This window comes from Pseudorca crassidens, chromosome 1 (assembly GCF_039906515.1).
Source record: "Pseudorca crassidens isolate mPseCra1 chromosome 1, mPseCra1.hap1, whole genome shotgun sequence".
NCBI classification, from domain to species: Eukaryota; Metazoa; Chordata; class Mammalia; order Artiodactyla; family Delphinidae; genus Pseudorca; species Pseudorca crassidens.
Window position 1 is genome coordinate 49,862,966 of NC_090296.1, and position 24,634 is coordinate 49,887,599.

Sequence of the window (24,634 nt, forward strand, 5' to 3'; positions counted from 1 at the left end):
AATCCATCATTCTGCAAGCTGTGGTAGATGCTTGGGCCACATAACATTGAATAAAGCTATTTGGAGTCACACACTGAGACTCGACAGTGACACAGTGATTCATCTACAGAGCTAGTTTACTAAACTATGGGCACTCAGAAATAAGCAACCCATTCCTGCCTCAACTGAACCAAAGGTTCTGCTGGCCTTGTGAAAGCTCAGCCAGGTGCTGAGAGCCCCGGTGAGAGGACAGCTTTGGGGGGAGGAGGACTGAAGAGGGGACAGAAGCTCTTTTACATGAAGAGGGGATATAGAGACACGTTCACACCGAAAGGTAAGAAGCCTCTGGGCCAAGCCTGAATTGAAAGCGTGAAATGAAGGGGGCATAGATTTTAACTAATATATTGAGCCTTTACGTGGGTCGCGTAGTTTAAATCTCACAGCAACACTAGGAAATCGATACTGTCAATCCCCTTTTAGACACCAGGAACAGGGAGAAAAAGAAGCAACAAGGCTCTTGCCAGGCCTGCGCCGTCAGACCCCCGGGATGCAGGAGCGCAGGGGCCGGCTTCCGCGGGTTCCTGAGCGGGAGAATGGCCCGGCTCGGGTACAGAAACCTAGGCCTGGGTGAGGCGCCAGCAGCGGAAGAAGGTGGGGGTCTCCCGCGCGGCGCAGCACTGGCGAGCGGAGATCGGAGCGGAGACTACAGCTGCAAGCCAAACGCAGACGCCGGCGACAGGCACCAGCCCCTCTGCCAGCCCCCTCGCAGCGCGGAGGGGTTTCTCACGCCCCGCTCTTGGGCGACTGAGCCGGAGGTCGGAAGGAAGCGGGGCGAGGGATGAGTCATCCCGCCTAATCCCTCCTTCCCGGTGCCCTCGCCCCCGCACGCCGGCCCCCTCCCGAGATTATGCAGCCCGAAACGAAGCCTCCCCTCATCCTCAGAATCCTCCACCAAACCCCCCGTGGCCTGCGGAGGAGAGGAGAAGGACGGGGCGTGTGGCCAATGAGAGCTTTGCTCTCTCGCCCGCCGTCCAATAAGCCGCTGCTTACAGGCTGGGGCGGGACTAGAGGGGCAGGAGGGGGCGGTCCCGGGTTGGCGCTCGGCGCCGCGGTTCGGTGGCTCACAGAGAGAGCGCCTCACAGGGAGTCGGCGCCTAAGCGACGCGGGAAGGCGCCACTGCCAACGCCACCGCCGCCGCTGCTGGCCAAGGTGCTGGACACGACAGGCCGGCCGGCCACCTCGTCAGTTCAGGATCCAGTTGCAGCCGCCGCTGCTTCGCTCCCAGCAAGGTCCCCATGGAAGAGATGGAAGAAGAGTTAAAATGCCCCGTGTGCGGCTCCTTCTATCGGGAGCCCATCATCCTGCCCTGCTCTCATAATATATGTCAGGCGTGCGCCCGCAACATCCTGGTGCAGACCCCGGAGTCGGAGTCGCCCCAGAGCCGACGGGCCTCGGGCTCCGGGGTCTCCGACTATGACTATCTGGACCTTGACAAGATGAGCCTGTACAGCGAGGCGGACAGCGGCTATGGCTCCTACGGGGGGTTCGCCAGCGCCCCCACTACCCCGTGCCAGAAGTCCCCCAACGGCGTACGTGTGTTCCCCCCGGCTATGCCGCCACCGGCCACACACCTGTCACCGGCCTTGGCCTCGGTGCCCCGCAACTCCTGTATCACCTGCCCCCAGTGCCACCGCAGCCTCATCCTGGATGACCGGGGTCTCCGCGGCTTCCCCAAGAACCGCGTCCTGGAAGGGGTAATTGACCGCTACCAGCAGAGCAAAGCGGCGGCCCTTAAGTGCCAGCTTTGCGAGAAGGCACCCAAGGAGGCCACCGTCATGTGCGAACAGTGCGATGTCTTCTACTGTGATCCGTGCCGCCTGCGCTGCCACCCGCCCCGGGGGCCCCTAGCCAAGCACCGCCTGGTACCCCCGGCCCAGGGCCGCGTGAGCCGGCGGCTGAGCCCGAGAAAGGTCTCCACCTGCACAGACCACGAGCTGGAGAACCACAGCATGTACTGCGTGCAGTGCAAGATGCCCGTGTGCTACCAGTGCTTGGAGGAAGGCAAACACTCCAGCCACGAAGTCAAGGCTCTGGGAGCCATGTGGAAACTGCACAAGGTGAGTCCTAAGAAAACCCACCCCTAACTCCCCGCGCCTCCGATCCTCCGGTTTTGCAGCAGACGGTCCCCCTCTTCTACGCACAGAGCCTCCCAACTGGGGCGCAATGCAGGTGCCTCCAGTATCTGCTTCCCCCGTCTGGTGCATTGCAGGAAGCGCAGGGGACCGTAAACGGCGCACAGGGGAGTTGAACCTCTCCAGAGAGTTGAACCTCTCCAGAGAGTTGTTTCGGGGATGCGTAGAGCGGGTCTCCCGGTGCACGCAGCCTGCGAGCCAGCCTTAGGGCGCCCCCTCCCCGCCGCGGATGTGCAGCTCTCGGCGGCCACCAGCGTGCGGGAAGGCGATGAGTAGCTGGGCCGATCCGCGACTGTGCTCAGGGCCGCCAGGGAAGCTCCAGGGCAAAGCCGGTTGTGGGGCTCCGGCCGTGGTCCCCGGGGAGGAGGTGGGCGCGGCTGGGCGGCGCGGACCGCTGGGTGCTGGAGCTGCTGGATAGGCTGGAGCCTGGATTCGCAGAGGGGGCGGGGAACACGCCGCGAGCTGAATGCTGATAAGTCGGCGCTGGCCCAAGCCCAGTGGCAGCGCGGTAAGGATGCGGGTCCGGGTGCTTTGCGCACAGAGGTGTGCGAATGTGGAGTGGGGTGGAGAAAAAAAAAAAGAAAAAAGAAAAATCCTGTAGTCGCCATGGCAACACGGCCTGAAGGCTGCGGCCCTGACCCTCGCGGAGGGGATCTAGGCTGGAGTAGCAGGACTGGAGGTTTCTGCGCGGTCGCGGCCTGAAAGCTAGGCAGGTGCATCTCCCAGTCTCCCAGGGTAACCCCCTCCTATCGATCACCCACACACCCATTTGTCCAGAGTCCAACCCTTTTCCTCACAGTCAGTAGTTGTCTGTGAAAATTTGGGGACACCTGTTACCAAATTTATCTTTCTGATGTCATTTGATGGTACCTCCGCCAAAGCTAGCCTCCAGAACAGGGCCTTTAACGACTTGTTAGGTGATGCCACTCCTCTGTTCAAAATCCTCCAATTGCCCCCCGCGTTTCTTAGACGGTCCTTAGGGTAGTCCACCAGGACCTCACGTGACCTGTTCCCACTTGGCCTCATCGCCCTCATTTCCTCCCATTCCCTCTGCTTCAGCCACGCAGTCCCTCTTGCTGTTCCTCCACCAACACCAGGCCCCTTCTGAACCCGGGGCCTTTGCATTTGATGTTCCTTCAGCCTGCATCTGAACAGTTCACTCTCTTGCCTCCTTCAGATCATTATTCAGATGTCACGCTTGCAGTGAGACCTTTCTGAACCCCTTGGTTCCCTCCCCGCTTTATTTTCCTCAGTAGTACTTACCACTAACTGGGATGCTATATATTTTAACTATCATGTTACTTTTGTATTTATCTATTGCCCCCCCCAACATACACACACAAAATAAGCTTCGTGAGGAAAGAGATCTTTATAATGTTATTGCCCACACTGCTTAGAAGGAAGGGAACCACTCTTGAGGAGATGTACATGGATTGGACTTATACTTTTTAAATAATCGACTTAGTTGGGTGTGCAAAGGGCAAGGCAGGGGTTCAGAACTCTTGTAGGGAGGTTTTCTTCACATCATTGAGTTGCAAGCCCCAGGATGAGGCAGGGCAGTAGAGATGGTGTTCAGGCATCAGCTCTGCCCCACTCAGGGTTTCCTGGCATTCCTTGGAGACCAGAAAGGCTAGCCTTTGAGAGAGGCCTTGGGGCTAAGGAGGGGAACACTGATATTTTATTTGCAGCAAGAAAAAATAAAATAAAATAAAATAAAACATCACCATATTCAGCAATCAGGGAGCTCAACTCAATACTGAATGGGATCCATGTTTACAGTCATTTATGTTCTCACATATAGTCTATTAAACTGTATTAGTACTGATGGAGAGACTTAATTCAGCACAAATTTGAGCTCCCCTCCTAGGTACATGCCACTATTTTTTAAACACTTCAGTTTGTTTAAATGATGTGTAATTTTGAAAGTTTTCAGAACTTTAGTTCATGGCCAATTTTTTCTTCATATTATGATTTCACTCTTAAGCTTCTAACTATAGCCTATGTTAAATTGCCCTACAAAACTCTCCTTGGAACTAAGAAACTAATCACCTGTCTGGAAAAAGAACTTAGAGGCACATGCTAATTAGGATGGTCAAACCACTGCATTATTCTTCTGTGAAGAAGAGCCTATACTTTATCCATTAAGACCAAAGGCAGCCTTTAAATCTCTGCCAAGCCTTGTGTAGATTTGAAATGTTAAACCATTTGTTTTATCGGTAATGGACATTGTGAGTAGACACTGTGGTGTGGACAGGGTTGAAATTTGGATGTCTGCTAAAAAAGAATAATGTAAAGCCCTTCAGACATGACATAAGTAGGCTAGGAAGGGAATATTGGTTCATTTTTTAAAAAGACCATTTCTTCTCTGATCTTTTGCACATTTTTTCAAAAGAGTAAATAGTTATATTTTTGTTCAGTCAATATCAAGATTATTAAACTGCCAATAAATATAAGGCAGAAGGATGACAGATTTTAACATTCATTTATCATCTGTTAGATGAACAACAAACATTATTCCCCCACCTTATCTCCTTAATAAGGTAATGTGATAATGTGCGATTTTCTCCTATGTCTATTTATCTTCCATCCTCACAAAAAGCTTATGGGCCAGAATTTCTATGTCCTTCAAAACATAGGAGAGCAAAGAATTACACTAAGTAGTTCTCCCAAAGTTGGGCAGTTAGTTATCCACACAAGTTATCACCAGACCTGAAAGTTTTCATTAATATTTAGTCATTTCCAGTGATAAAGAAAATCCTGTAAATAACTGTTTCCCTCAGAAAGTCATCATCTTACACATTTAAGACAAAATGGCTGAAGTTTATCTTTTAAATGGTATTAAAAACAACTAGTTGAAATTCATTAGTCGTCAATTGACTAAATTAAAATACGTTTCAGATATAGATGGCCTTCAAAATCCATGCAAAATAATGCAGGAAGTGGCCTTATAGGGCAAATATCTGGTGACACTTTTTATTTAGTATCAGCACTTGCTCTATTCCTTATCAAACTTGGGTTGGTATAAAGAATTGCTACTCACACAAAAAAAGATTTTGTAGACATTTTCATATAGGCAATTGGAAACACTATTATTACTTTGTAATTTTGGCAATTCGTATTTCTAAATCTAACATTATCCTTGAATTCTTGGTGTATTTTATCAATCACTGAATCAGTAATACATTTGTAACCGTTCCTTTGTGTTTGTACTGTTGAGCAAGAATTTTCTTTTCCTTTATACTCTAAACACTGACTATTCATTCTGAATCTTGTCTCAAATGTTATTTCTCTATTACCTTCTTTTTTTTAAACAAAGATTTGCAAGTTAAACATTTTGAAATAAATCATCAGTTATTATGGTTTCACCTTCAAAGCCTTCTGGAAAAAATACCTGCTTTGTAGTCTGGTGGCATCTCATCAAAAATTTGTGTAGTAAATGTGTTATTTAATGTAACCAAAGTGGTGTTCGTATATTATATTATTATATATATTATTATATATATTATATATTACATATAATATATGTAATATATATCAGCAGTAAATACAATATAATCTAGATGTCTGTATGGTAAATGTAACAGGTAACATATGTTCATGTTTTTAACTTCTTAAAAATTTACTTTTAGTATAATCAGAACGTTCTGTGAGCACTGTAAATATTCTTACAGGTATTAAGGAGAATGTTACAGAGGAATCAATTGTTCCTCTTTGTGCTGAGGCAGAAATAGAAAGAACTAGATGAGGTTCTAGGTTCCAGACCTGATGCTGCCACTTACTCGCTGGTAATTTTAAGCAAGTCTATAACCTCTCTGTGCTTCCTACACACAGGATGTAAAGCACCTAAAACTATATTTGTGAAAATATTTTGAAAAAGTAATTTAGATGTTTATAACTTACTAATTTCAGTTTGGCAAAATAGAAAGTTTTTGCATAAAACGGAAGTTATTGTCTCACTAGTCAACAGTTACTGCATAAAAATCTCATCCCACAATTTGGGATAATTTGCTTGCTCCTTACAGAGCACAAGGTGCCATACAAAGGCTACTCTTAAAGGTGGCCTAAAAGAGTGAGCCAGATCCTCATGCGTCCTCAGAGAATAGTCACTTGAATTAACCCCAAGGAACAAGGACACACACAAAGTTTTATTTGTTTTTTTGCGGTACGCAGGCCTCTCACTGTTGTGGCCTCTCCCATTGTGGAGCACAGGCTCCGGACACGCAGGCTCAGCGGCCATGGCTCACGGGCCTAGCCGCTCCGTGGCATGTGGGATCTTCCCGGACCGGGGCATGAACCCGCATCCCCTGCATCGGCAGGCGGACTCTCAACCACTGCGCCACCAGGGAAGCCCTTATTTGTATATTAAACAAAGGTATTTTGTTTTTCAATTACAAAGCTAAAATGATAACTGATATGATTCAGTTTTGAAGATATTATCACTTTTGAAGCAGCAGAAATTGTTCTTCCTGTATATACCATGAAAAGATGCTATTAACTGGAATTTCATATCAACTCACAGTTTTCATAAAATTAGAGAAAACTGTCATAGCCATCTGTCATTGAGTAATAAATATAATGCACAGGCAAAAATTATCCTTACCATGAGTACAATAAATTGCACTTCTCTCACCTAAGCACCTTTCAAAGTGTGTGTATTCGTATAACTTAGCCTTGGCACAGAGGAGGCTAGAACCTATTCTACGATAAATGTTTAAGAAAAAAATATTTCTAAATAATATTGTTTTTTATCAGTTTTATCAGAGGTTGTTGGTAGTAAGGAACAGAAACCTACTTAGGGGATCTCAGAGGATTTCATGGGAAATAAAATCAACTCACAAGGAGACTGGAACTGGAAATCTAGAGATTAAATTCACTTCTGTGTATCAGTCAGCTTGGACTAAGTTCTGCTGCAGTAACAAACAATTTTTTTGTTTTAAAAAACAAAAAAATATTTTAATTAAAAAATTAATTTTGTAAATTCTCAATGAATTACAACAATATCATATAATTTCTTACAATAATACCCACTGAAAGTCAGCTCTGGCCCTTCTCCACATCCTCCTTATTCTTGAACTTAGGCTGAAAGAGCATGTTTGGAACACACCAACCTTAGGGCAGAGAGAAGGGAGTAGAGCAGAACCACTCAGTAGCACTTAAAGTTTCCACTCAGACATTGCATGTCTCTTCTGCTTACATTCCATTGGCTAAAACAAACCATGTGACCAAGACTGACATCGGTGCTACAGGAAATTCACTCTTCCAACAGAGAAAGGCACCGAGAAGAGCCTTGTAGAGGAGGACAGAGAACGTTTTGAACAAATAATGCAGTCTGGCATATGCCTAACTCTCTCATGCCTGCTTCTTTCTCTGGATGGGCTTCCTTGGGCTGCACGAGGCCTGACATGACTCCTCCAGCCCCAGTGCAGCATGACATTTCTGTTCAAGTATCCACTCTCATCTAACTACTGTCTCTGTGTCTCTTAGGCCACATTTTGAAGTTTAGAGAAAGAATGTGATTGGCCCAACTTGAGTCAGGGGTCTACCGATGACTGCCTAGGTCACAAGCCTACCCCTTTAGTGAGGTGTATGCAGAAGACTTGGGTGAGACAAGTGACGCACTCACCTTGGGTGAAAAACATAAGGGGGTACCAAAAACTCAGTAATCAGGATAAAAAATATTGTAAGGCAATATCTTAAAAAACAAAGATGAATACAAAAAATCCATGATGAGCAGAATATCACCATTTTAAATGTTGATCAGTAACAGTGCCATGCTAAGCCATATTGGAGCCTGAGTCTGAAGGGAAAATCAGTACTATTGATCCTATCTTTGTTTAAGATTTTGCTCTTCTGTTCATCATGTATTTTGGGGCATTCATTTTTATTTTTAAAAATATTCCATTAAAATATTAGTGTTGACTACTGAGGTTTTTTGGCACCCTTTTAAATTCTGCATCAAAGGAGAGTGCCTTACTCCCCTCACCCTAGTCCTGGCCCTAATGAACAGATACTTGATACAAACCTGGCCCCTGGTTTCACTGTTCAGCTGGAGGAAAGCCCAGGGCAGAATGCCTTTGTGAGCAGCAGGGACAGGGAGGCACTGACCGGCGCCTCTTGTACAGTCTAAGAGGAAACCATTCTGAGTGCAGAAGAAAGCCTTTTTGCTCTCCCTGGATCTTCTGCATTTTAAATACAGCACTAATTTCTTGATATGCTTCAAAAGTGGAGCAACAGGGGCTTCTCTGGTGGCGCAGTGGTTGAGAGTCTGCCTGCCGATGCAGGGGACACGGGTTCGTGCCCCGGTCCGGGAAGATCCCACATGCCGCGGAGCGGCTAGGCCCGTGAGCCATGGCTGCTGAGCCTGCGCATAAAAAAAAAAAGTGGAGCAACAGAGTTGATGAAGAAAAAGAAGACAGAAAAGGGTAGAGAACACTGATAGCTATAGCTCAGTGCTTCCTCTCCCCAGTAATGCTCCACCACCAAGCAGTTTGTGTGGTTATTCCTACTGCTATTATATATTATGGTAAATGTGGCCACCTAAGAGCAAAGTGATCCCTCGCTTGGCTTGTGTATGAGTGAAGGAAGGAGGACAGAAGGTGCCAAAACACAATTTTGCACTAACTTCAGGTGCCTCTTGAAAAGTATGTGATTGGGTTGGGAGTGGGGGGAATCATATAGTTTCATTTCAGTAATTCCATCTATTTGTTAGAAGAAAAGAGTGTATAGCAACCATAGAGTTTAGTGTTTTGTGTTGTTTATGTTTTGGTCTCATAACAGCAGTATTCTTCTTACTTAGTTAAGTGCTTCCCCATACCACCACAGTCCTTGTGATTCTGGTGGGCTGCCAATCCAGTGTTCTGCCTTACCTGGCCAAGTGGGAGGGCATGTGACATAGGCCTGACCAATCGTCACACCCTATCCCACTGGCCAAAGTTATTAATTCAAAAACTGAGCACATGAAGCAAGCCAATCCAATCAGAGTCCTCTTCTGAGGTTTATAGATACTGAATCAGGGACAGAAGAGCATTGCTTTCCTCTGGGCTTGTTGCAGCTAGAATAAAAGCCAGAGGTGTCTGTGTCCCTGCCTCTTCCTCTTCCTCTTACCTTAGTAGAAGAAAGTAAGGCAATCCCCAGAGTTACAGAGGTAAGAAACAGAGACTTCTGAGAACACTGTTGAGTCCCTGGAACCCTTCATAACCCCTTTCTACCCCCTCCTGCCTTTCCAGTTAAGTGAGTCAGCAAATCTCCCCCTCCTTTTTCTCTTTGGCTAGTTTGTATTGGTTTTCTGTCACTTTCAACTGAGATTTAGCACGTATAAACATTTGTATCTGAAGATACTAATTCTTATTCATTTTAAGTATTATCTCTAGAATACTATAGTTGGAAGGCTGCATTCTGATGCCATAAATACAAAAAAAGCAGTTTTGATTCAATGAAGCAGAAATTATATAATATTTAATCTAACTCTGTCTACTCGTTGACCACTGTGTAATCTTCACTAGGTTTTGGCTAGTCTCTATTCTTATTGAGAGATTGCTTACAAAGAAGCCTCAGGGATTTTTTTTTAACCAATTCTAAATTACTTGGCATATATGGTGACGTTACGGTTAAGACCAACAGGCTGGACAAGGAGGTTCTGAAATCAAACTTCTGCCCAAAATCAATGTTGTTTGTTTTCAAAGGCAAGAAACTTCTGAAGACACACATGTTGTTTTGACCCATTCTCTAGGTGGGAAGTTTTTAAGTGTATTCCCTCGAAGTTTCCATAATTAAATAAGTTTGAGACTCTCTACTCTACACATGCTCTTGGTGATCCACATTCTGCATTGTTATATCCATATACCGATCGATCCCGAAACAAAGAAACCTGCTTGGTTCAACCTAGAATTTTCCAAACTTATTTGACTTTGGAAACTCTTTTCTGTTTGTTCGTTTCCTTTTTTTTAGCTTTATTGAGACGTTATTGATATATATATAAATTTAAGGTGTACAACATGATGATTTGATACATGTATATACTGTAAAATGATTACCACAGTAAGATTAGTTAACACTTCCATCCCCTCGCATAATTATCATTCTTTTTTTAACTTTCAAGTATATAATACAGCATTTTGAATTATAGTCACCATGCTGTATGTTAGATCCCCATAACGTTTATCCTATAGCTGGACATTTGTACCCTTTAGCCAACATCTCTCCACTTCCCCCCACCACCACCCCACCCCCAGCCCCTGGCAACCACCATTCTACTCTCTACTTCTTTGGGTTCAGATTTTTTAGATTCCACATATAAAGTGAGAACATACAGTATTTGTCTTTCTCTGTCTGACTTACTTTACTTAGCATAATACCTTCGAGGTCCATCCATATTGCCACAAATGGCAGGATTTCCTTCTTTTTATGACTGAATAATATTCCATTGCATGTGTGTGTGTAGGTGTGTGTGTGTGTATATATATATACCACATTTTCTTTATCCATTCATCTGTGGATGGACACTTAGGTTGTGGAAGCTCTCTTTGCTTCCACACAAGTTTGGGAGACATCATTCTAGGCAATGACTAGCCAATAAGTCAGTAAGGAGGTCAGTGTTCTTAATTTCTTGTGTGTGCAGAGTAGACTACTCTAAAACTCCACCCTGCTGATAAATGTCCCTAATTAGCCTATCCTTAAATCTTATGTTAAATCTAAAATATTAAAAGTTAAATTTATGTTATTCCTTAAATATTAAAGTCAAAGACAAAGAGGTAAAGCAATTATATAAATTTTGTAGTATGTATGTACATATATTTAATATATGTTGCTTCTCTTTCTATTATAAACAACTGAAAAATGATTTTGGACATCAGTAATACTAATGTAATATAATTAAAAATAACTGCTTTGATCTACTTCTGACTGCTTTTACACTTTGTATACATGATACCCAATGACTGGCTTGATTCAGTTTTTCATTAAATTGTGATAGAAATAGATTGTTTTAAACATTCTTTTATAAAGCAAAAAAGGACAATTTTTGCGCGCAGGCTCAGCGTCCGTGGCTCACGGGCCCAGCCGCTCCGCGGCATGAGGGATCTTCCTGGACCGGGGCACGAACCCGTGTCCCCTGCATCGGCAGGCAGACTCTCAACCACTGCGCCACCAGGGAAGCCCAAAAGGACAATATTAAAAGGTCAAAACTGGTGCTGCTCTTGGTAACAACAGAGCAGAACAATGTGTGAAAGCTAAGAGTAGTACTGTAGTACTTTGCCTGTTACATCCCAGCCTTCCTAATATTTTCATATTGACATTCAGGATCAATTTTTAACCTTGGAAAAGGAGCTAGTATAAAATGGCCACCAGCAGAGAACGTAGATTATCAGAGACCATCTAGGTTTTGTGAACAGCATGTCTAATTCATCCCCCAAAACATCTCAAAGCCAAAAACCACTGTCCTGGGGTGTTCTCACAGCAGTTTTATCCCTAACCTGAAACTGGGCCCCTGTCTTAAACTGAGAACTATCTCAGAGTAAGATTACTAGGAAAAACCCAAGCAGACCGCACAGAATGCACTTAACATCATTGTCAGGGAAATTGTCATTTCACTTCTGTTTGGCCCAGACTTTGCCATCTTTTAACTTCTCTGGTTTACGTTGCAGATACAGCCATAGTCCCACCTGCCTGTCTAGGTTACCTCTTCCTTCTTGACCTTCATGGCCTTCCAGCTTCCCCACCAGCCCTCTCCCGGTCCACCAGGCCTCCCTCCACCATTTTCTTAGACTAGACCTTCAAATCACCCCACTAAGCTTGCCAGGCGCAGCTCACAGGAGCCAGCCTCAATAGCCTTGCCCCAGAGCAGCATGCCCGCCGGGAACCTGGGTGCAGCTCTGCGTTCCAGCAGAGCCTCTCCTGCACCAGCAGAACTCCCACCCCAGCTGGGTTTAATTACAGACACTTTTTTTCCTTAACTGTAGAAAGAGTTTTCTTCATTTTGACTGACTGATTTTAAGCTGAAAGAGCAAGAAAACTCATCTTGAATTTCTAGTCATGAATAAAGAAACATCACTGACTTTTCTGTTCTCAACACACCTGTCTCTAGAGACTCATCTACCCCATGGCTTCAACTCCCACTTGTATCTGCATGTCTGGAACAGAACCGGTCATTTCAGTGCCCTGCCCGTTCACAGTGTGGTCCCAAACTCTGTTCTACCTTCTGTGCGCCCCACCCACCAACCCCCGCAGAGCTCCCATCTTTGTGTTCTAACACTGAACATCCTCCCACTGTATTATAATTGCATATTTTAGAATCTCCCATTGGACCCTAATAACTCAAAGTCATAGACTTTTCTTATATATCTGTTTTCCCCCATTTCTGCACTCAGAAGATGTTTTAAAAAGGTTTGTTTAATGAAAAAAATAATCAGTACGAAAAAGATTAATGATTAGCAACATATCCTAATATTTTGTTTCTCATACAAGCCTGACTGTAATAATTAGACTTGAAAACCTGTATTTCACACTTTTTGTTAAAAATGTACTGAACACTGGGACTTCCTCGGTGGTCCCGTGGTAAAGAATCCGCCTTACAATGCAGGGGACATGGGTTCGTTCCTGGTCAGGGAGCTAAGATCCCACATGCCGCGGGGCAACTAAGCCCACGTGCCACAACTACTGAGGTCTTGCGCCTCGACTAGAGAGCCTGCGTGCCGCAAACTACAGAGCCCACGTGCTCTGGAACCTGCGTGCCACAACTAGAGAGAGAAAACCTGCAGGCCGCAACTAGAGAGAAGCCCGCACGCCGCAATGAAGAGCCCGCGTGCCACAGCTAAGACCCAATGCAGCCTAAAATAAAATAAATAAATAATTATTCTTTTTAAAAAAGATGTATTGAGCCCTTACTACATGCGAGGCACTGTTCTAAGCCCTTTCTAGCCACTTTCTCATTTAATCTCCAGAATTCACATATTTTCCTCTGAGAAAACTGAGGCACTGGGACTTTAAAGGTTATAAAGTACCGGTTGTAAGAGGCAGAGCCAGAGTTTGAATCCGGGCTAACTCCAGAGCTCCTGCGTCGAACTGCTCTTCTGTCCTACCTTCTGATAATCCCAGGAAACATATGACTGCAAAGCACAGTTTTATGTGCTTACAAATTCAGTGACATAACTGAGATCTTTTAGTTCTCATGTATGAAAATTAGTGAGAAATTAAAAGTCATTTGTCTCCTAAGTCCCCTTGTGACAAAATAAATTTAAAGAGGAAAATAGCGGGTAGAGGGAAGGGAGAGACAAGTACGTTGAGTGTTCCATAGACCAGATCATCGGAAGTGTGCTGGATACCTCGGCCTTGTCAGAACCAAGCAAGCGACAGATAGGCAGAAAGGTTCTATCAGCTCAGCCAGGGGTTCATTGTCCTCTTCTAACAAAATAATCATCATAAAATTTATAGGCAGAAATGATATAAAAGAACAAGTATTTTTTTTGGCATTTTAAGTATATTTCTGTAAATCTAAAACATTTATAAGTCTATCCTGGAAAACATCAAAATACATTCAAACCTGTAAGCAGTTATTAATTCTGTTTACTTTCAGTTTTTTCTTGCACCTTTTGCCAAGATGGTTAAAAAAAATTATGTGTATTCCTGTTCAGAAAAGACCTAACCTGCCTTTTACCATAAATATAGAAAGGAATATGTGACCTGGAAAAGCCTATTGTTTAAGAATGGATTAAAGCACAACCAAATAAAATGGTTTTTCATAAGCCTTGCATAGAACCAGAACTGCACATTTTATCCTAATAGCTCTGATCAAAGGAGAAACTGTTCCTTAAAAAATTATCTTGGGAAGTAGAATGCTGAACCTTGTGCTTTGGTATGGGAATAACTACTTTCTGTCATTAGCCAGTACACATAGATGGTTAATCCTCATCTACTGCTGATTTATTCATTGAAGCTGACTGAGATTTTTCTTTATCCTCTCTTTACTCTTACTTTCCTTGCAGCTTGCATGTTAAGAAGCAACTGTTTGACACCAAACACTTATCACTCTCTGCCATGCTCCAGGAAGAGCCTGTGAGAGGGCCGTGCTGCTCTGACCTGTGTTGTATATCAGTCTAAGACATTATCTAGTCTCTGAACAAAGCCAGTTGCAGAGAGAAGTAAATGTGAACGTGGGGGATTAAACAGTTTCTACCTAAGGCAGGTCTTCATAACAGGCTTTTTGATTTTGTAAGGAGCAAATGCTCAGAAGGTCAGATATACACAGATTCAGTTATAATTATAACTCACCCAAAGCCAAAGGGAAGTGACTTTATAACATAATCTACCAGTTTTGATCATCTGTACTTTAATTTCTTTTCATCAGCGCACATAATCAACGGCTGATTTTACTATACATGTGCTACTTACTGAGGGTATTTATGCCATCACCCAGACACACCAATTCATGAACTTGAGAAGATGGTGTCACTTGTGCTGTGCCATCCCTACCCCCACGTCTATGAAATGTTATCCCAAGAGCATTAGTCACATAAAATCAAATGTAATATTGGACTTCCATCCAATCTAATAAATCTTACATGGCACAGATAAATCTGTGGTGCTTTTAACAAGCAGTTATTATTGACTTTATTGACCATCAATCATCTGGCCCAGACTCAGCAAGGAAATACGATAAACAGCTTTTAGCACACAGTCAGTGCAGTGTGAAGAAGCTCCGTGTTTACATTCAACTCGTGTTACCTGGCTACCTTCTGCCATTATGGAAGCAAATCTGCCATTGGTGGAACTAAAATATTATTCAGAATTTAATAAAATTTTCTCTACATTCTACTTGGAGGAACAAAAAATACGGAATATAGGAACTTGTATGAGCACTGAATTTCCAGGCTAGCTTCAACAAGCATGATAAGCAAGTGTACAGAGTGTAACTACCATTCCCTTACCATTCAAAAATGACACGTTTCCACGTGAACAAAGAATGGTTGCTCTGGTCACTGTATATAGAAATTTTGTGGAAAAGTTTGACTTGACAGTAAGGTCCTGCTATGTAGGTTAAAAAACATATTAATAAATATTGGTATTAATTGGCAAGTCAACACACAAATATTTTACATTAATTTAAAAAAACAGCAAGCCAAAGAGAAAATTAATGCTTCCAGCATTGAGAATATCCTTGATTCTTGTTTTCCAAAGAGGCTGCATCATCTTACATTCCTACCAGCAATGGATGAGGGTTCCAATTTCTCCATATCCTCCCCAACACTTGTAATTGCCTGTTTTTTTGCCTAGAGCCATCCTAGTTGATGTGAACGGGTGTCTCATTGTGGTTTTGATTTGCAATTCCCTAACGACTGTGATGTTGAACATCTTTCCATGTGTTTACTGGCTATCTTTATATCTTTTTAAGAGAAATGTCTATTCAAAGCCTTTACCCATTTTGAAATTGGGTTACTTCTCTTTTATCGTTGAGTTGTAAGAATTCTTTATATATTCTGAAGTTTACTCACTTTTTGAATGAAAGGAACAGAGGTGTGAGCCTCTCTTCTCTCAGAGACACAGGAAATAAAAAAAAATCAGACACAGATATGAGTGGGAGAAAAAACTTGTCAAGAGTGGCCTACCAGGACCTACTGCTGCTTCCTTACCCAGTAACCTCTATCAGCCAGTTCTGAAGCAGAGCTCAGATAGGCTCTACCAGGATTGGCTCAGGACAAATAGGAAACATGGAGAAATCCAAAAGCGGGGGGAGGAAATAATTTCGTTATGAAAATCCCTGAATATGATGGCTGTGCCTCCTCTTTACTTCAAGTGCCACTCCTCCCGACGTTAGTGATGGAGTTCACTTTAGTACAATATCATAAAGTTCCAGTGGTTCTGCGGTTCCTGTTACTTACAGGTTACCATTGTGGTATTCAAACAAATCACTTCAGGGTGTCAAAGTGGTGGACGTTTCCCCTGTATTTGAGGGTTATAAAATGATAGAATCGGGATCATTTGCCCAACCCCCTCAACACTCAGAGAAATAAATCCCAGAGCACTTCAGTAAATTATGTACAGTATGTATTACCAAAAATGCCTTTGATTTCTTAGAACTTATATTAATTGTTCTGAACAACCAAGGACCTATTTTCAGTTGCTTCTGTGTGTATGTGTGTGTGTGTGTGTGTGTGTTTGCACGCACATGTGTGTGAAGCTCAATTGAAACACGTTTTCTCTCTTTTGGAGGCCTTCTTGTGCCCCCAGACAAGCATAATCACAGTTTTTTTCCCACACTCCATGACTACAACTATCAAAGTTTACCTTAACCTTGTTGTTCTCTCTTGAAGGAGAGATTATATATGTCTATACTATTGAATAATGTTCCTTCATTATAAATGGTAGTCCTTTTTTAACATTTGCCTTCAGTACGCAGTGCCTTTGCTCAAAGCATCGATCTAATGGTAGGAATTTCAGCATAAAGGCCAGAAAAGGAAGAATTTGTAGGCAACAGGCTTTCCTTTGTCCCTCTCGCAGGGAGAACTGCTGCATTACAGCATGGCTGTCCCCTGATTGGCTCCTGCCCTGGCCAAAAGCACAAAAGAAGTTTATGAGACGATGCGAAAGAGTCTCCTGTTGCTCCTCTCCCCCTTCTGGTGCACTGCTTGCCAGCTTTGTTGGCACGTTACTGGCCACCACCCCTGTCTACTCCTCCCCGCCCCACTCCCACTGTGGTCTCCTGTGAATCTCCTGGTTTCTGCTCACCTGTCTGCGGGCCCAGCTTTGGTTTCAATGTATGTCCCTTCCTTCCAGCCATCTCCATGCCTTGCTCTGACCAGTGTGTTTCCAGTCTGCTCATCTAGCTTCAGACCCTTGATAGCAACTTCCGGGGAGTCTCTCTGCCCAGCCCATCTGGCCTGTGCACCCTCTGCCTCCAACCTAACACTGACTTTCCCAGCCCTGGCTTCCTTCCCAGTAAACGTCCCAGTGCTGACAGCTCCTCAGCTCATACCACGTGGGTAGCAGCTGCAGGGCCGGCACTGATCCCAGCAAAAGATTACTGTAATGTACTTGGCCGATCACCTGTAATGTTAAAATAAGATTACAACGTATACATCTGGGTTGTATACAAATGAACTCACATGACACTTTTCTTTTGAAACATGCCATAAAGTGATTTAACTAAATACAAACACAGAATCCATTGACTTATAGCCACCACTGAAATGAAATATGGCGCTGTTTAGTAGAACCTGGAAGCTCTGCTTACACTGAAGGCAGGAATTAAAGAATAATTTATAAATTTTATCTGCAAAACTGGGAAGGAATGAATTAGTAGGTAGAAGATTATTACCCAGTTTGGAGGCTGGCCAAAGACGGTCAATTACTCTCTTCTGAGTGGAGCCAAATAGTTCAATTATATTAAAATTTCACTCCCTTAGGTCTTATATTTACTTTTATAAGAACAAAGTCATCAATTTACAATTCACGTTATTTAATTTGCATGTTATGAGGGCTTTTGAGTTATGGTCAATTATTAAGTTTTTTAAAACTATGTATAGAAGGTTATTATTGTGAGATACAGCCATCAAAAATTAACCCAGTGTTTTTAGAGAAATTCTATAGTTAGTATATCTGAAGGGATTGGTATAAAATTTGCATAAATATTAGATTTGAAAATTAATTTCATTTAGCATTTGTTCGTATCACATGATTTTCTTCAGGGATTAAATCGTATTTATCAGTGGTCTACTAAACCCACTACGTTCCTACTGTTCTTTAATCTTCCCAGCCATGTTAAGGAATTTAGATGGTCTGTATTCAGAGCTCAATCCTCACTGTAACTTCCTCAAGGCCTAGTGTGGGCTGAGTGAGGACCTTACTGTTGTTGAATCAAGTTCAGGATACTGATGGTGCAGCGTGAGACCACTGGCTGTTTAGCCAGCTCTGAGCTCCGGGTTTATTCAGCTGCTCAACTGGGGAAACTCATACAATGAGGGAGATTTCCAGTTTGATCATAAAAACAAAGCACTTTTATGTACGCAGAAAGAGAAGTGGATAATGGTTACACAGATAATGGCGTGTGACCATTTTAACTCCCAAGCACCTCTGAGAAGAACTGGTTCTTGTAATGTATTAAAACAAAGGTCACGGAACAGTTGTTGCTAGAACAGGATTTGCTGTGTGAACTGTGCTATGAGATGTGATGTCGCATCAGTGTCTTTTCCACCATGAACTATTTCTTTGATTTAACAGTGATCATCATTATAACTGGGTTAGGAGGGCTTCATCCATGTTGAAGTTGAGACTCAGGGCCAGGACTAAAGTCTGACAGCTCATGATCACCTTACCTCAAACCTTAAAATACCCTATTGAGGCCACCATGTCACCTACCAGAAACATGAGACTCCTTCCTCCCCACTCCTAAAAGCAGTTGACCATGTATGCCATTGTGAAGTTGCCACATCAGTGCCTTGTTGGCTGAGAGCAAATGATGGCAAGCATTTTAAAACTATATATAAGCTAGAAGAATCTGAGTTGCACAGCAGGAATTCAGGTAACAGACAATAAAATAGGAGAAACAGGAAATAGAATGAGCATGGCGGAATGTAAAAACTAGTCTCTGGTTAAGCCCTTTTATAGTAAGCGCTGTAACGAGAGTTAGAACCAAAGGACTAGAGCCCAGCTGAAGAGGCCTTTTCATGATAAAGCTGTAGTGGAAGTGCCTGCATGGTACTGGGCCAGAAAAGTTAGTATAGGGCCAGAAGAGCTGTGTTCTGTTCCTGGGTCTGCTATTATTCAGGCAACACAATGGAGGAGTTAAGAACACGGACCTTGAAGCAGACTGCCTGGGTTTAAACCCTAGATTTTCTACCATTTAACTGCATGAACTTGGGTAAGTTACTTGACCTCTCTGTGCCTTGGTTTTCTCATCTGTAAAATGGGGATAATAATCAGATTCATCTCCAAGGATTGTTGTGAGGATGAAAGGAATGGTAGATACAACACCCTTGGCACAGAACCTGATCAGAATAAGTGCATGATTAATGTGAGCTACTGTTACCTGTTAAATAGGACAGGAAATAATAATAAGTCATATATGTATATGACTTATTTTTAGGAATTGGCTCACACAGTTGGAGGCTGAGAAGTCCCATGATCTGCCAGCTACAAGCTGGAGACACAGGCAAGCTGGTGGTGTAGTTCACTCTGAGTCTGAAGGCCTTCGAACCAGGGGAGCTGATGGTGTTATTCCCAGTCTGAGGGCAGGGGAAGAGCAAGGTCCCAGCTCAAGCAGTCAGTCATAGAGACAAATCTTCCTTTCCTCCACCTTTTTGTTCTATTCAGGCCCTCAGTGGATTGGATGATGCCTGCTCACACTGGGAAGGGCAATCTGCTTTACTCAGTCTACCAATCCAAATGCTGCTACTCTCATCCCAAAACATCCTCACGGGCACACCCAGAAATAATGTGTAGCCAAATAGCTGTGATCCAGTCATGCTGACACATAAAATTAACCAGCACATGGGGTTAGTCAGAAGCTGGCCAAGAGCAGTGAGAAATTCAGGTAGGCTTGAGAGCGAGGGTAGCGCAGCCATCCACATTGCCGTCTGCTCTTCCCCAATGGCTGCTCCAAGGATTCCTGACTCTCACTCACCTCTGGGTGTTTGTGAGGAATTCGGGCCAAGACTTCAAGGAGGACAGCAAAAATGGAAAAAAAGATTGACAGGCAACAAGCTGCTAAGGACTGCTTCCAAAATGCAGCCCCAAGTGGGCATGTGTTCCTGTAAACTTCATGTAAACAAAACCATATTTTAAAAATTTTTTTAATTAATTTATTTTATTTTATTTATTTTATTTTTGGCTGTGTTGGGTCTTTGTTGCTGCGCGTGGGCTTTTCTGTAGTTGCGGCGAGCAGGGGCTACTCTTCTTTGTGATGTGCGGGCTTCTCATTGTGGTGGCTTCTCTTGTGGAGCATGGGCTCTAGGCACGCGGGTTCAGTAGTTGTGGCTTGCGGGCTCTAGAGCGCAGGCTCAGTAGTTGTGGCACACGGGCTTAGTTGCTCTGTGGCATGTGGGGTCTTCCTAGACCAGGGTTCGAATGCTATCCCCTGCATTGGCAGGCAGATTCTTAACCACTGAGCCACCAGGGAAGCCCAACAAAATCACATTTTAAATGTACTAGAAACATTTCCTACAAAGAAATCTCCGGTATATATTTTTCAAATGTAAATATCTGTTGTAAATCTACATTGCCTAGATTCTAGGACACCAACAAGTTAATAACAGGCTTTAATTTATTTCTAGGAAAAAAATGATAAACAAGAAAAAGAATTTTAAAAAGAATTACAAGGTACATCCCAAATTCAGAAACATTAACATGGGCTTTCCTGGTGGCGCAGTGGTTGGGAGTCCGCCTGCCGATGCAGGGGACATGGGTTTGTGCCCCGGTCCGGGAGGATCCCACGTGCCGTGGAGCGTCTGGGCCCGTGAGCCATGGCCGCTGAGCCTGCGCGTCCGGAGCCTGTGCTCCGCAACGGGAGAGGCCACAGCAGTGAGAGGCCCGCGTACCGCCAAAAAAAAAAAAAAGAAAGAAACATTAACATGGAGTAAGAGTGGGGGAGAGGTCCATCAGGAATTTATGAAAGTGGCAACCAAGTCCCAATATAAATAGAAAAAGCAAGAGACACAGAGTTAGAGGTCCCTGTTCTGACCTCTTGGGCAACCCACTTGGCTTCTCTGGACATCCAGCTTCTTATGTATAGAATAAGGATGTAAGATTAGATGAGAGCTAGAGTCACCGTCAGTGTCAAATTTAATTGGGATCTAGATTTATTGATGTTTCTCTGGTTCATTTCCTGACAAGAGTTTCTTGGATAAAACTCTCTGCTGCCTGCTGCTTGTGCCTTTGTGAAGAGACACTTTAATTTTCCTACTGTTTCAAGTTTCTCAGTTGGGGGCTTCAATATTTGGGGATCAAAAGAAGATGGACCGGGTAGCTGCAGCATCTTCCGTTCCCCTCATATTACCCTGGCCTTGGAAGTGCCCCAGGGGCTCCAGAGCCGTGTGAGAGGGAGGCTGACAGCACAGGGTGGAATGGGCAGAGGCAGCTAGGTGGGGAGAGGGGAGCACGCGCCACCCAGCTTTGACTTCTGCTTCTCTATCCTGGGTGGGACAACCCACTGGCGGGTCTGTAATGACCCCTGTCTACAGATGACACTCACTGTCACCTCCTTGCAGAGAAAGAAAAGGGCAGGGCGGAGGGGGGTGGTCAAAAAGGAACAAAAAAGCTACTTTGATTATTTACTTCCTAAAATGAGAAGATTTGATTGAGAGAGATCAAAGGTGAAAACAAAATGGGTAAATGTGCTTTAGCCTTCTCCCTTACCCACCACGAGGATTTTGAAGTTTGAGTCTTGATGTGGAGTTCCTTATCTCAGTGCAAGAGCCACTAATCTTCTAAGGGGAATGTTCATTTTAGATGCCAAATTTCTTCAATTTCAAGTGATTATTATTTATGCAGAAGAAATTTATCACTGCTGTGGTTCAGTGGCACACTGGAAAAAAAAAAAAGTAAAGCCCTGATTTGTAGGGTTTGCCATGTCTGACTTCAAGCTATCCTGATGTGAAAGCAATGACCTTGGAGCTGGGATGAGAGTCAGAACAAGCCAGCTCCAGCACACCACCACTCATTGTTAGTGCTATTGCTTTATGTCAGAGCCAGGAAGTGCCAGATTGCAAGTTTTCTGAAATTACTTCTAAAATTATTTGAGTCTGCAGCTGCAACAAAAAAAAAGGAAACGTTACAGCAAGTTTTAGTGGAGAAATCGTGAATGTACAACTCAATGAATTTTCACAAACTGATCACACCTGTGCCTGCCAAGGGTACAAATATCCTGGCTTCTGACAGCATGTTAATTGTGCCCGGTTTTGTATTTCACGTGAATGTAATCAGACAGCACACGCTCCAACATGGCTTTTTTTTTTTTTTTTTGCTTATCTTTATGTTTGTTGGATTCATTCGTATTGTTGCCTGTAGTTTTAAATCATTCATTTTCATTGTTTTATAGTATTCCATTTTAGGAATATTCCACAATGTATCCATTCTACCATTGGTGGACATCTGGGCAGTTTCCAGGTATTGGCTATTACAAGTAGTGCAGCTGTAAACATTACACTACATGTCTTTGGGTGTACGCACGTAAGCAGTTCTGTGCGTTATATCCCTAGGAAGGGAGCTGCTGGGTCATAGTGTACACGTAAGCTCACCATTAGTCCATGCTGCCAAACAGTGTTACCAGGTGGCGGTGCCCTAGTGCGTTCCCACCAGCAGCACCCCCTCATTCTCACCAACACTTGCTATTAATTGTGTTTGCATTTTAGCTATCCTGGTAGGTATATAGCGGTATCACAGTGTTGTGATAGCCAATGGTATTGAAAAGGTTTTCATATGTTTTCTGGTCATTTTAATATCTTCTTTTACATGTAGTCAGCTAAGTAATTTGCCCACTCTTCCACTGAGTTGTCTGCCTTCTTATTACTCACTTGTCTTTTAAATTTCTTTTCTTTCTTTTTTTTTTTTTTTTTACTCACAGATACTAAAAGAACCCTAATTCTGAAATAAGCTGCTTTTCCTTGGGGCCCAGAGGTGCTAATTAGAAAAGATTTGCCACCTCTGCTTTCTCTACACTGTACATCTCCCTATCAAGTCATCAGATTTTGTGCATATTTCATAGTGTCACTTAGCAGTATTATGAAGCAATTTAGGGAGAAGGGCGTTTTAAGAGCAAACAGTGCAAATGCAAATACATTTTCAAAAGAGAACAATTCTTTCTTAAATGAAAGTAAGAGCTATTCAAATAGTCTGTTAGAAAAAAATGAGTTGAAACCTAAATAATCTCAAAAAAGTAATTCTGATTCCATATTAAATATGAATTTTTTTAAGTTTCCAGAGGTAAGGCTTCTTTTTCCTTTCAATTATCTCAATAGAAAGGCTTTGTTCCTTATCCTCAGTCTTTTTTTTTAGAACCTTGTCCACTAAAAATTGAATTCCTCTTACCTATTGTGTGAGCTGTCTTATTTTTTAAATCCTTATTTAGATATGGGAGTGCAATCTATTAATCCATAGCTGATTCTATGGCAAGAATATAGAAAATTATAAAGAATAGTTCACTATTTCAGAGCTTAGGGAACTTTCCTTGGATGGCTGGATGTGGGACAAATATACCAACAGGTTTGCCATAGAAGCCTAATTACTTTATCCTCCTTCAGTATTTTTTCTCATGTAATAAGACAAAGTATGAAGATAACTATTTTGGGAGTGAGAGTTAAGTTTCCCTATGAGAAGGCAGAAATAAATTTCTTGAAATATTTCAGAAAGAATTGGGGATATTCCCAGTAATTTAATTGGATCATAGACCTAAAAGTATAAGTTGGAACCATAAAGCTTCTAGAAGAAAATGTAGAAGAATATATTTTCAGTTTTGAAAAAGCAAAAATTTCTTAAAGAGGACACAAAAAATGCTAACCATAAAAGAAAAAAATATAAATTAATGTCATCAAAATTTATAATTTTTCTACAAATCAAAAGGCATCAAGATGTAGACTAGGAGAAAATAAAACATATATCAAAGAATTTGAATCTGGTATATATATTCCTGCAACAAAAAGCAAACAATCCGATTTTAAAATGACAAAATACTTGAATAGACACTTTACCAAAGAAAATAGAGGAATGGCCATTAAGCACATGAAAAAGTACTCAACATCATTAATCATTAAATAAATGTGAATTAAAACCACAATAAGATACCATTTTATATTATATTATACATTATAATTATTTTTACATTATATTTTATATAATTTTTATACAATAAAAAAGACTGACAATACCAAACACTAGCAAAGGAATGAAGCAACTAGAAATTTCATCCATCACTGGTGGGAGAATAAGTGATTTTTGGAAAGCTGACAATTTCTCATAGATTTAAACGTGAATCAATAATGAATTTATCACTATTACACTATGAACCAATAATACCACTCTTAGGCATTTACCCAAGAATAATGAAAACATATGTCTACAAAAGACTTGTGCAAGAATATTTATAGTAGTCATATTCATAATAACCTAAAACTGGACACAACTCAAATGTCTATGAATAGGAGCATGGATAAACAATTGTAGAATATCCACATAGTGGAATACTACTCATCAACACAAAGGAATGAGCATGCAACAGAACGAATGAATCTCAAAAACTTGATGTTGAGGAAAAGCAACTGACACAAAAGAACATATACTGTATGGTTCTATAAAAAATAAGAGTGTGATATGTGCAGAGAATGTTATGATGTTGACCTAAGAAGTAATGAAGGAATAAAGAGGTTGGCAAGGTGGTAACAGGAAGATTGGCTGATATAGGACTTTGAAGAGTAGTCTAGAGAATGAGAATTGACTAAACAAAATAATAATATTTAGACTCTTGACAGGTAAGTAATATGAT

General features: G+C 42.5%; 1 protein-coding gene across 6 annotated transcripts in view; it reads left to right on the top strand.

The window, feature by feature from the left end:
* The first annotated feature begins 1,071 nt into the window (after positions 1 to 1,071).
* Positions 1,072 to 24,634, top strand: part of TRIM9 (tripartite motif containing 9) — a 112,220-nt gene continuing 88,657 nt past the window's right edge. For 5 of the 6 annotated variants that reach the window (XM_067735952.1, XM_067735968.1, XM_067735979.1 and 2 more), the window contains exon 1: positions 1,108 to 2,097. In XM_067735952.1, coding sequence (XP_067592053.1) covers positions 1,276 to 2,097 — 822 coding nt within the window. In that variant the 5' untranslated portion in view covers positions 1,108 to 1,275. Of the gene's footprint in view, positions 2,098 to 24,634 lie in introns of all 6 variants that reach the window. The other variant, XM_067736001.1, reaches the window with a different exon arrangement.